Below are 12,880 nucleotides of genomic sequence, written 5' to 3' on the forward strand. Positions count from 1 at the left end.
TAAAATAAAGCTCCCTCTGATGAAGATTGACGGGTTTCTGGCATGATGGGCATGTCTTAATGAATTCCTGAGTGTCCATTGGTCAGTTTCACACAAAACATTGGGGGGATTCACCAATTATTGATGACAGGCAGACCACAGACACGCTACACTACCAGGTTAAAGGTAGTGGTTAGACAGAGTGAATATAGATGGTAGGAGGAGACTACAGCATTTTAAGTCAATTTGCATTAAAAGGTAAAGTGTCAAGATTAATTATGAATTAACAGAAGACAGCACTATTAAAAATGGACGAAGATAAAAAGAGACAACACTATGGACAATATTATGGACAAAACAATAATTGATTTACTATAGTGCTGTAAATGTGAAATGTTACCCACAAATCCTTGTAGGCATAGTTTTTGATAGATAAAACAACTAGACCTTCAAATATATGTATTGTGATGTATTTGTAACACCTCTAATTAGGCCTGTCACTATAAGAAAATGTTGTGGACGATATATTATCCCAGAAATTATTGCAATATACGATATTTTTGTAATTGTAAGACTTTTAAATGCCACTGACATAATGATAAGAGAATAGCATAAAAAAGCAATTGTAAACTTTTTGAAGACAACAACATTTTTATTAATAATGTTTTATAATTAGTTTGGGAATTATATACTTATTTCTTCATCTACTTGGAGTCACAGTTATTGAAGCATGAATGGCTAAAATACTGTTTACTGTTAGATATGTAAACAACATATTAATAACATTATTTTCTCACCTCTGACTGAGATCCAGCTCTGTGGAGACTCTCCTTTCTCTGGGATTTTACAGTGGTAGAGACCTTCATCTGACTTTGAGACAGTAGGGATGATCATCTCTCCTGTAGTCTGGGTCTGGAGTAATAATCCATCTTTATAGAAATCAGCTGTGAGATCTGAGGACTTTGGATCACGATATAAACAGTGTAGAGTCAGAGGATCTCCCTCAGTTACAGGATGAACAGGACTCTCCAGAATTACAGAACCATCTGTAGGAAAGAAGTAATAAGACAAATGTATTTTAGGCATCAATGCAGGACCAACTGCAATAACAGCATTTTTTACAGAACACTAATTTTATTAGTCTTCATGAGTGTTATTATTGCAGTTTTGAAAATAAAACATTTTGATTGATTGATCATATGCATTTTGATTAATTGACCTGTGTACTCAGACCTTCTATTAGTGTAGCTTAGAATAGTGCAGACTCACTGTGCACTGTGATGTTAACAGCACTGCTGCTTCCTCCAGATTCAGACTCACACCAGTACACTCCAGTGTCATTAGTGTAGTGGGAGCTGATGTTGCATGTAGATCCTGTAACTGATCCCCAGCCTGATGAACATTCTGACACCTTACTCTCACTGAGAGAGTATCGTCTCACTCTCCATCCAGTAGAGCTACTCTGTTCCTCACAGATCAGTAAGAGAGAGTCAGTAGTAAAGTGTTGTGATCTGCTGGGACTGACGATCAGAGATACTGGAGGAGATAAAGCTGGAAATCCATAGAAAACATATTGTTTTATAAGGTGCTGCTACATACAGGTATAACAACATGTCAAATTCCATTCATGTTTCATTCACAATATAAGTAGCTGAGCTGCAGTTTAAGAGTTATTATATTTTTGTTTTAGGCCAGCAATTAAACCGCTCTTAAACTGCAGCCCAAGCAGTAAGAACAACATTTACTTCAAAATACTACAACTTTATTCTCGTAATAATAAAACTTAAATCTCATAATATTATGACATTACTCTCAAAGTGAACTGTTTTATTTTTTTTAAGAGTGGCCCGAAAAAGCCTAAGAACATATTTTAAATCTACTATAAATTAACACATTCATCTATCCCCTCATTCCAACAGTGTAATTCAACAGTAAAGCTATGTACTTATCTACTTTTAACGTTAGCCAGTAGATGGTAGATAGCAGCAGTAGATAGCAGCAGAGCGTATATTAATGTTACCAACCTTTTCACGTCATGTGAACCCCACTCAATGCAAACAAGTGTGACAAGCAAACTAACATTCACTTATCATTTCAAATATTCAGGTAAGCAGCCAAGTTAACTTTACATAGCTGATTCTGAGCTAAGCATTTTTGCTAACTGTCCATACGCGCTACTGTGACTGGGTGTAACGCTGTGTGAAGGACGGGACGAGGAGAGCGGACGCTAATGCAAGTATCATTTATTATAGAACAGAAAACAAAACATAAATCAAACCAAAACAGGCGAAACAGGAGCCTAACAGACAGACGGGATATAACACAGCCGTGACAGACGTATACACGCACAAGAACCGACAGAAACACTAATGACAAAGATCCTTAAATATACACACAAGGCGGGAAGGAGAACAGGTAACACCTGGGGACTGACTAATGAGGGGCGGAGCTACAAATGGACACAGGTGAGTGGAAAAACACTGACAGAACACAGGGGCACGGGTCACGTGGGACAACACAGGCACGAGGACAGACAGGAAACAGGGCCAGGCGTGACACTGGGTGAGTTTTCAGGTCTGATGAAATATGATGTGGTGAAACCAGCATCCTTCATGTTTGCAGTCTGCACTTCTTCTGTTGGTGACATTTAGTTTGAAATTCTTATAGACAAATGTTTTTACAAACGGTATGCCGGTCACCATTACCGTAATCTGAGAGTCAGACTGAGACTATTGCGTGAGGCGCACACCCACATAATATGGTCGCCATGACAAAAAGAAAGCTTGTCCCACATAGAAACTGTCTCTATACCAATCAGTAATATTTGTTGCTCATTCTATGAGAACTATATATTCTCAGTAACTGCTATTCTCACTACACTTTTAGACTGTACTGTGTCAGTACTGCACAGTCCTGTCTGTAAATTATCTCATGCCTGTAATTTATTTATTGCTCTATGTTGCATTGTCCTGAGAAACATAAATTCATTGCACTGTACTTGTACTCAGATGAAATGTCAATAAAAGACTTGTTTATAACAGGTGTTGTATAATGACTATTTTATTACATGTTAATGTTACCTTTGTGATTAGCTAATGAGTTATCTAATAAGCAATGTGTAAAATGAGCAAAAACCAATCCCAAGTACATTCCATTGTTATTTTAAAATGTAATTAATACAGTGAAATTCTTCACTTTTAATATCTTAGTGTAGAAATTACAAACCGGTTTCCAAAAAAGTTTGGATACTAAACAAACTGTGAATAAAAACTGAATGCAATGATGTGGAGATGGCAAATGTCAATATTTTATTCAGAATAGAACACAAATCACAGATCAAAAGTTTAAACTGAGAGAATGTATTAATTTAAGGGAAAAATATGTTGTTTCAAAATTTCATGGCGTCAACAAATCCCCAAAAAGTTGGGACAAGGCCATTTTCCCCACTGTGTGGCATCCCCCCTTCTTTTTTTAAACACTCAACAAATGTCTGGGAACAGAGGAGACCAGTTTCTCAAGTTTAGAAATAGGAAAGCTCTCCCATTCATGTCTAATACAGGCCTCTAACTGTCAAATCGTCTTGGGCCTTCTTTGTCACACCTTACTATTTATGATGCGCCAAATGTTCTCTTTAGGTGAAAGCTCTGGACTGCAGGCTGGCCATTTCAGTACCCGGATCCTTCTTCTACGTAGCCATAATGTTGTGATTGCTGCAGAATGTGGTCTGGCATTATCTTGTTGAAAAATGCAGGGTTTTCCCTGAAAGAGATGATGTCTAGATGGGAGCATATGTTGTTCTGGAACCTGAACATGTCCTCTCTGGTCCGGATGACGTCCCAGTGTTCCATAAAGGACTTCAAATCGTGACTCATCTGACCACAGAACAGTGGCATTCCTATTTGAGGTGTAGTGATGTTTAGGGGCCCGAAGATCACAAGCATCCAGTAGAGTTTTACGGCCTTGACCCTTACACAGCGATTGTTCCAGATTCTCTGAATCTTTTGATGATGTTATGCAAGGTTGATGATGATAACTTAAAAGTCTTTGCTATTTTACGCTGGGTAACACCATTCTGGTATTGCTGCACTATCTTTCTGCGCAACAATGGTGGAATTGGTGACCCTCTTACCATCTTGGCTTCTGAGAGACACTGACACTCTGAGAAGCTCTTTTTATACCGAATCACTTCGTCAATTGACCTAATTAGTGTTAATTGGTCTTCCAGCTGTTCGTTATATGCTCAATTTCCTTTTTCCAACCACTTATTGCAACTTGTCCCAACTTTTTTGGAATTTGCTGAGACTGTGAAATTTTGATTCAACATATTTTTCCTTTAAAATGTTACATTTACTCAGACTAAACTTTTCATCTGTCATCTATGTTCTATAACGAATAAAATATTGCCATCTGCCATCATTGCATTCAGTTTATATTCACAGTTTGTTTAGTGTCCCAACTTTTTTGGAATCCGGTTTGTAGCAGCGGAGTGCAGGATTAGACTTGTAATGGCACTTCTGAGCACAGAGGGTAATTTGCTGTGTTCAGGATCTCAACAGTGGCAGCTTAGCAGATAAAGTGTATTTAGTTCTGCAGTTTATTCAACCCTCTCCTTTTGTATGGGGTTTGTTTGTTTTTGTTGACCCCGCCATTTTTCTTCTCTCACACTTGGTGATGGACTCATACAGTATTGCGACAGAAGTGTTTTGTGCATTATGTTGAGCTCTCTATGCCATGTGTATCATGAAAGCATCTTCCATACATGGAAAATAGGCATGTATTACTGTTCTGGAAGACCAAATAAGATGATTTCCAGATGTGGGGTAGGTGTGACTTTGATGGTCCAAAATGATGGAATATGAATTAATGGTCGCTCTCCCAGGCTGCCCGGGAACCTGTGTGACACTGTTTTCACATCATGGCAGCACCAGAAACTACACAGCCTAGACAACCATCTCATCAAAACCTAGTAAGGTGATCATTAAAACAGCTGTAATTCTCAGATCAAGGAATGTGTCCTTTATAAATTCAGCTCCTCTTATCTATTAGTAATCATTTCTTAGTAGTTAATTTTAGAGCTGGGCAATATGGCCCAAAAGAAATCTTTGATTTATTGTTAAAAAATCAGATTTCTGATTTAAAAAAAAAATTTCCCCATACTAAAACTACAGATGACAAAGAAATGGTTAAAAACAAGTTTTTAATTATTTTGTTTTTACTTGAATTTCCCCTTTGTGGTTAAAGTGCAACCAGAAACAAGCAAAGCAAGCAAGTGAGAACATCCAGTAACTTTTAGAAAGCTTTCTCCAACATAGTTTACCTACTGACACAATTCACCCTCAAACTTAAAAAATAATTAAATAAACACGCCCTCTAAAACCAAATGTAAATAAATAAAATGGTGCCCTTTTTGATAAAAGTGACAAAAGAGAAAACAAGTAAAATTTAATATGCTACTAAGTAAAGACCTTTCCCCATTGGGCTTGACTTGCAAAAGAAAGCTTTTGAATACGTGTCAGTGTTTTATAAAATGAGATGATCTTTTTCCCTAAATATGCACAAAATCATGATGTGCGCATGCGCAATAGTTACATCGCAGGACGTGCGATGTCACTTAAGGCAACTAAATCAAACACATCATGTTGCAATGTTTTGATTCTTGACACAAGAAGCAGATACACAGCGATGTCTCTGTGTCTGTGTAAGTGACAGGCTGCTGCTGCCTGCGCGAGAAGTGCGAGATGTCCAGCCATGTTGATGGAGGCCATGCGGTTACCTTTTGTTTACTCCTTCCCCCCTCGCGCTCCCCTCACACTTCTCGGTTACCATGCAGTTACCTCGCTTTACGTGCTTGTAAATCCAGCTGTGCACTTCAGTCCAGCACAGTTTTGTGGCGCAGATATTTCAAGTTACAGCTAAATTTATGCTTTTAATCCCAGAAAAACACTCCTATTTACCTTAAAAAAAGGGCATTACTGTTGTTTTGCTGTTTTAGTCGGGTTTTGAGTGCTTGGCGCTGACTCAGCTCTTGTTTGGTCCGGACGCGAGACAGGGTGGGGGTGGGGCTGGTGACGTCATGGGCCCTGCATTGTTTAATATTGCAATATATATCGCAGAAAAAATAACATTTGCAATGTAATTTTTTTACAATATTGTGCAGCCCTAAAAAAGTTGTACTTTATTTTGGAGGTATTCTGTTAAAGAGGTAGTTTAGATATTACTTTTTTTTTATAATTTATTTTTTTGATTTTTTTCCCCATTTTCTCCCAATTTGGTTACCCTTTTATGCGTCCCCATCACCAGGGGTACCTGCAACCCTAGGAGGGTGTGGACGAGCACACGCCTCCTTTGGCACGTGTGAAGTTAGTCACCCATTTTTTCGAGCTGCTGCTGATGAATCATTGCCTAAACAGCTAGCGTGCTCAAAGGAAAGGACAGCGGCTAGGTTCCGATACATCCGCTCACAGACGCCTCGTGCCGCCCGGCGCCACCTTTGAGTGTGATGGGGAGAGAGTGCCAGCAGCTGATGGCAAAGCTGCATGAGCTGGGGTTCAAACCTGCGACCTCCCGCTCATAGTGGCGGCGCTTTAGACCGCAGGACCACTCGGCACCCTTAGATATTACTTTATAGAAAATCTTTACTCACCAGTAACGTTTACCCAGAGTGCATCACTGTAGTGAGTGTAGTAGACTGGATCTCCTCTCCCAGCTCTGCACCAGTACTGACCTCCATCAGAGACATTAACTGGTCTGATGGTGTAGGAGGAGTGTGTATCAGTGGTGGTCTCACTCTCAGGGGTCTGTGTGTGTTTGAACCAGTAGAACCTCCATCCAGCAGACTGCTTCAGATTACAGTACAGAGTCACTGGGTTTCCTATCAGTGCAGCTCCGTTAAGACTTGATGTGAGTTCAGGTTTAGGTTTTTCTGCAGTTGGAAATAAAGAACAGTTTTATTAAGTAACACATTAAACAGGGTAATGGTATTGACTTGTATGAAGTGCAGTGAAAAGTGTTTTTTAAAATAACAGCAGTTCTTAATATCAATACATTCATCTGCTGCAGTGAACACTTTGAGATGTTTAAATAATGTGTAATAAGATTAAACATTAGAGCTCGAGTTTTAATAAATACCTTGAAAATGCCTTTCTTTACTGTACATTACTATGATAACTTTATGTTATATTACAGCAGTCTTGTGCTGGTTATTTCTTATAAATAAAAAAAAACAATATAACCTGTTTGTGTTGTTTTAATACAATTACAATAAAAAAAAACGTCTTACATTTTAGACTTCAGAACTGCCTAATTCCTGCTATGGTAGGTCTACCTCTGAAAAACTTAGAGCTAACATCTCTAACATTAAGCTGCTCCTGAAGATCTTCACTGCCTCAATCTGGTGTTCTCTCTCTGACTTATTGCATTACTAATCAGATTTAATAAATTTGAAGTTAAAATTTAATGGTCTTAATAAAAAAGGACACAACTGAATTGTATTCATCTTGAATCTGGGTTTCTGCTGATCTGGGCTCAGTTTCCAAAAAGCATCTTAGCAATAATAACATCTTAACATGGAGAGAGAGAGTGCTCATTGTGAAGCTCACTTGAACATCAAACATTCATCTTAGTGCTAAGAAACTTTTGGGAAACTGAAAAGTATGTTATCTCTCTCTCCTTTACACCAGTACTGATCCTGATCTGCTGCTGAACTGATGGTGAAGATGTTTGTCTTATCTGTAGATGTTGTAATCTGACTGCTGCCTTTATACCACAGATATCTCCATCTCCAATTACCAGTAATCTCACACTTCAGAGTGACTGACTCTCCAGTGAACATAGTACTGTCTGGATCTACAGTCAGTGTAGCTCTGGGTAAAGCTGAGAGAACAGTCAATATTTCACAGAGAAGATTCTAACATCTAACATTCTAACATCTCTGCAGTGCTCAAACTAAACTACATAAACCTCCATACATTTACTAATTATACTAATAAAAAAAATATTAAAATTATACTTCTTTCAATAACCCTGAAAGCTTCTTCGATAAGAAATCACTAAGATCTGTAACATATTGACAATGTCAGTTTGAATATAGATGATATTACTGTTACCAGTATAAAATGTATTAAAATCATGTAAATGAGCTCACCTTGTACAGTGAGTGTAACAGAGTTACTGTACTGTGATGATGGACGGTTACTTAGTTCTCCTCTACACCGGTACTGATCTCCATTAATCACAGCATCTTCTCTGATAGTGAGAGTGTTGCTGTTTACAGTGTAATACACAGACTGATACACTGCAGCCCAATAACCCCAATTATTCTTCTTATATAACCACTGATATCTCCATCCATCATAATCACTAATCACACACGACAGAGTGACTGACTCTCCAGTGAACACAGTACTGTCTGGAGCTACAGTCAGTGTAGGTGTGGGTACATCTGTGAGAAGAGAGGAGAGAATAGAGAAACTCTCATAGTCAGTGTTGGGTAATGTGGTATAAAGTACAGTGTGTTATAGTGATACAATTATACATTATAGTATAAACTCTTCTAATAACAGTACAGTTACTGACTTCATAACAGTGTCTCTCACATCTCTATGAGAACAATATTAATATGCTGCAGTGGTAAAAAAACAATTTCATTTTGTCAAAAATCAACACACATTTGCCTCAGCCACACACACAACATGCCACACAGGAGCGTTGCTTGGCAATGTGAATACTTAATTATAGGGTTTTTTTTTTTTTTTACAAATTGTTAAAGATTAATATGTATTTTTTTACTTTATTATTTAATAGATTTATAAACAGACAGTGTGCAGACAATTAGCAACAATCATTGTTAACTGTTAATACAAATCATTAAAATACAAAGAAAACAAAAGGGAAACAATGATTTGAACTACTGCTGGGCACTAGTGATGTGAAGGCGGGGGAGTCGTGGGTCCTCTCCACACCATGACACACAGCCACTGCCGGTCCCAGCTTTTCTGAATCAGGACTGATTCTAAATTCTACCGTTTCTAAAAACTGCAGCGTAATCTCTCTCCGGTAAGGAACCGTGATTAATTGTGGAAAACAATAATTATCTCTCCTTCAAATTTCTGTGGCTCGTTAAGTGACTGATTTCTCAATTTTCAGTCAGAAACCCGTGTTCTGAAGGAGTGTCCACGTGTCCGCTGTATGTACATGAGGTCAGCACATGATATGAACGCATGGGCTTGTTTTGAATAATTGATTCACTCAATGTGTCGACTCAACCAAAAGCGTCTGAATACCAAACAGTGAGTGTTCTGTCCTTTTCTTCTCTGACGTGAAAACGCTGAGGCCTGGCTTAATTAACGCACACTCTTCAATTCTGTTGCATTTAAAATTATACATTTTTTATCCACAGACACAGTGACACATGAAAAGTTAACTGATTTAGTCCATGATCCTATACAACTGCATTTAATGAAATGAATGAGTAAGAGCGTGGTCAAAAAGTGTGTTTCACCAAGCTCCCGTTTCTACTACCCCACGTCATATACTCTTCGACCTTGTGACAAGATCACAGGTGTGTCATCACACAAAAAAAAATATGAATAAAAAATTTAACATTACAAAACCATAATTCATTATTAAAAATATATAATTCAAATTCAAAACAAACATCAAGAATTCCAAAAAAAGCTCTGGGTAAATCTGTCAGAACAGTAAATATTTCATAGAGAAGATTAATATTCTAACATCTCTGCAGTGCTAAAACTCTACATAAACCTCCATACATTTTACTAATTATACTAATAAAGAATTATTAAAATTATGATTTTCTAAAACCCTGACAGCTTATTTGATAAGAAATCACTAAGATCTGTAACATACTGACAATATCAGTTCAAATATAGATAATACTCTTACCAATGTAAAATTGATTAAAATCATGTAAATGAGCTCACCTTTTACAGTGAGTGTAACAGAGTTACTGTACTGTGATGATGTTGGTCGGTTACTTTGTTCTCCTCTACACCGGTACTGATCTCCATTAATCACAGCATCTTCTCTGATAGTGATAGTGTTGCTGTTTACAGTGTTATACTCATAACGAGGCACTGCATACCAATTATCCCCCCAATTATTCTTCTTATAGAACCACTGATAACTCCATCCATCATAACCAGTAATCTCACACTTCAGAGTGACTGACTCTCCAGTGAACACAGGACTGTCTGGAGCTACAGTCAGTGTAGGTGTGGGTAAACCTGAGAGAAGAGAGGAGAGAATAGAGACTCTCATAGTCAGTGTTGGGTAATGTGGTATAAAGTACAGTGTGTTATAGTGATACAATTATACATTATAGTATAAACTCTTCTAATCACAGTACAGTTACTGACTTCATAACAGTGTCTCTCACATCTCTATGAGAACAATATTAATATGCTGCAGTGGTAAAGATACAATTTCATTTTGTCAAAAATCAACACACAGTTGCCTCAGCCACACACACAACATGCCACACAGGAGCGTTGCTTGGCAATGTAAATAGTTAATTATAGGGTTGTTTTTTTTTTTACTAATTTTTAAAGATTAATATGTATTTTTTTACTTTTTTTATGTATAAACAGACCGTGTGCAGACAATTAGCAACAATCATTGTTAACTGTTAATACAAATCATTGTAATACAAAGAAAACAAAAGGGAAACAATGATTTGAACTACTGCTGGGCACTAGTGATGTGAAGGCGGGGGAGTTGTGGGTCCGCTCCACACCATGACACACAGCCACTGCCGGTCCCAGCTTTTCTGAATCAGGACTGATTAAGCAGTCAGCTGGGACTGGCTTAAAGATTCAGCCTTAACAATTCCTCGAGAGAGACGTTACAGGCGAGAAGAAGTCTGAGGCAGAACAGACCCTTAAAAGACTGGAAATCACAAGTGAAGCGGCTAGAGCCTCACTGGGTCAGCATTTTAAGTTGTTTTTGGGTGTTGGTGGAGGGCATCTGAACCTAAATAAAGGTACATTTTGAGTTCACTCAGTCCCCATGTCTGTATTTCTGTGTGCCTCCTGACTGCCGGGTCACAGTGGCCACGGCGCCATCCTCAGGGGCTCTGTCACGATACAGACATTTTATCTTTTTAATCTAAAATATCCGAAAGCGCTCGTCATTTCTGAAGTTGTTAATCGTCTTACCTGGTTACCGGCCCCTCCTACCGACAAACGCACGCATATTTTCTAACCATTCCGCTCTGAGGACTGAGCTCGCACCGAAAAAAGTTCCAGCACTTTCGACACAAACACCCGGTGGGTTAAAGCATTTAGTTAGCTGGAAATAAATCCTACCGTTTCTAAAAACTGCAGCGTAATCTCTCTCCGGTAAGGAACCGTGATTAATTGTGGAAAACAATAATTATCTCTCCTTCAAATTTCTGTGACTCGTTAAGTGCCTGATTTCTCAATTTTCAGTCAGAAACCCGTGTTCTGAAGTAGTGTCCATGTGTCCATGAGTTTCTCCGCGCTGTATGTACATGAGGTCAGCACATGATATGAACACATGGGCTTGTTTTGAATAATTGATTCACTCAATGAGTCGACTCAACCAAAAGCGTCTGAATACCAAACAGTGAGTGTTCTGTCCTTTTCTTCTCTGACGTGAAAACGCTGAGGCCTGGCTTAATTAACGCACACTCTTCTGTTCTGTTGCATTTAATTATTTATTTTTTATCCACAGACACAGTGACACATGAAAAGTTAACTGATTTAGTCCATGATCCTATACAACTGCATTTAATGAAATTGATAAGTAAAAGCGTGGTCAAAAAGTGTGTTTCACCAAGCTCCCGTTTCTACTAGCCCACGTCATATACCCTTCGACCTTGTGACGAGATGACAGGTGTGTCATCACAAAAAAAAAAATAATAAACATTACAAAACCATAATTCATTATTAGAAATATTATTCAAATTCAAAACAAACATCAAGAATTCCAAAAAAAGCTCTGGGTAAATCTGTGAGAACAGTAAATATTTCATAGAGAAGATTAACATTCTAACATCTCTGCAGTGCTAAAACTCTACATAAACTTCTATACATTTTACTAATTATACTAATAAAAAAATATTAAAATTATGATTTTCTAAAACCCTTACAGCTTATTTGATAAGAAATCACTAAGATCTGTAACATATTGACAATATCAGTTCAAATATAGATAATACTCTTACCAATGTAAAATTGATTAAAATCATGTAAATGAGCTCACCTTTTACAGTGAGTGTAACAGAGTTACTGTACTGTGATGATGGACGGTTACTTAGTTCTCCTCTACACCGGTACTGATATCCATTAATCACAGCATCTTTTCTGATAGTGAGAGTGTTGCTGTTTACAGTATAATACTCATAACGAGGCACTGCAGACCATTCACCCCCATTATTCTTCTTATAGAACCACTGATATCTCCATCCATCATAACCAGTAATCTCACACGTCAGAGTGACTGACTCTCCAGTGAACACAGTACTGTCTGGATCTACAGTCAGTGTAGGTGTGGGTACATCTGTGAGAAGAGAGGAGAGAATAGAGAAACTCTCATAGTCAGTGTTGGGTAATGTGGTATAAAGTACAGTGTGTTATAGTGATACAATTATACATTATAGTATAAACTCTTCTAATCACAGTACAGTTACTGACTTCATAACAGTGTCTCACACATCTCTATGAGAACAACATTAATATGCTGCAGTGGTAAAGATACAATTTCATTTTGTCAAAAATCAACACACAGCTGCCTCAGCCACACACACAACATGCCACACAGGAGCGTTGCTTGGCAATGTAAATAGTTAATTATAGTTTGTTTTTTGTTTTTTTTTTACTAATTTTTAAAGATTAATATGTATTTTTTGACTTATTTTTAT

At 37.8% G+C, this 12,880-nt stretch overlaps 1 protein-coding gene across 1 annotated transcript in view; it reads right to left on the reverse strand.

The window, feature by feature from the left end:
• The window catches only part of LOC103046400 (titin), a 240,982-nt gene that overhangs the window by 8,894 nt on the left and 219,208 nt on the right, over positions 1-12,880 (reverse strand). Inside the window, exons 8-15 of the mRNA XM_049482788.1 lie at positions 12,223-12,519; positions 9,921-10,223; positions 8,365-8,419; positions 8,123-8,223; positions 7,768-7,851; positions 6,623-6,901; positions 1,249-1,530; positions 777-1,025 (exon numbers count right to left, since the gene is read on the reverse strand). Coding sequence (XP_049338745.1) covers positions 777-1,025; positions 1,249-1,530; positions 6,623-6,901; positions 7,768-7,851; positions 8,123-8,223; positions 8,365-8,419; positions 9,921-10,223; positions 12,223-12,519 — 1,650 coding nt within the window. The remainder of the gene's footprint in view (positions 1-776; positions 1,026-1,248; positions 1,531-6,622; positions 6,902-7,767; positions 7,852-8,122; positions 8,224-8,364; positions 8,420-9,920; positions 10,224-12,222; positions 12,520-12,880) is intronic.

This window comes from Astyanax mexicanus, chromosome 8 (genome assembly GCF_023375975.1).
Source record: "Astyanax mexicanus isolate ESR-SI-001 chromosome 8, AstMex3_surface, whole genome shotgun sequence".
Taxonomy (NCBI): Eukaryota; Metazoa; Chordata; class Actinopteri; order Characiformes; family Acestrorhamphidae; genus Astyanax; species Astyanax mexicanus.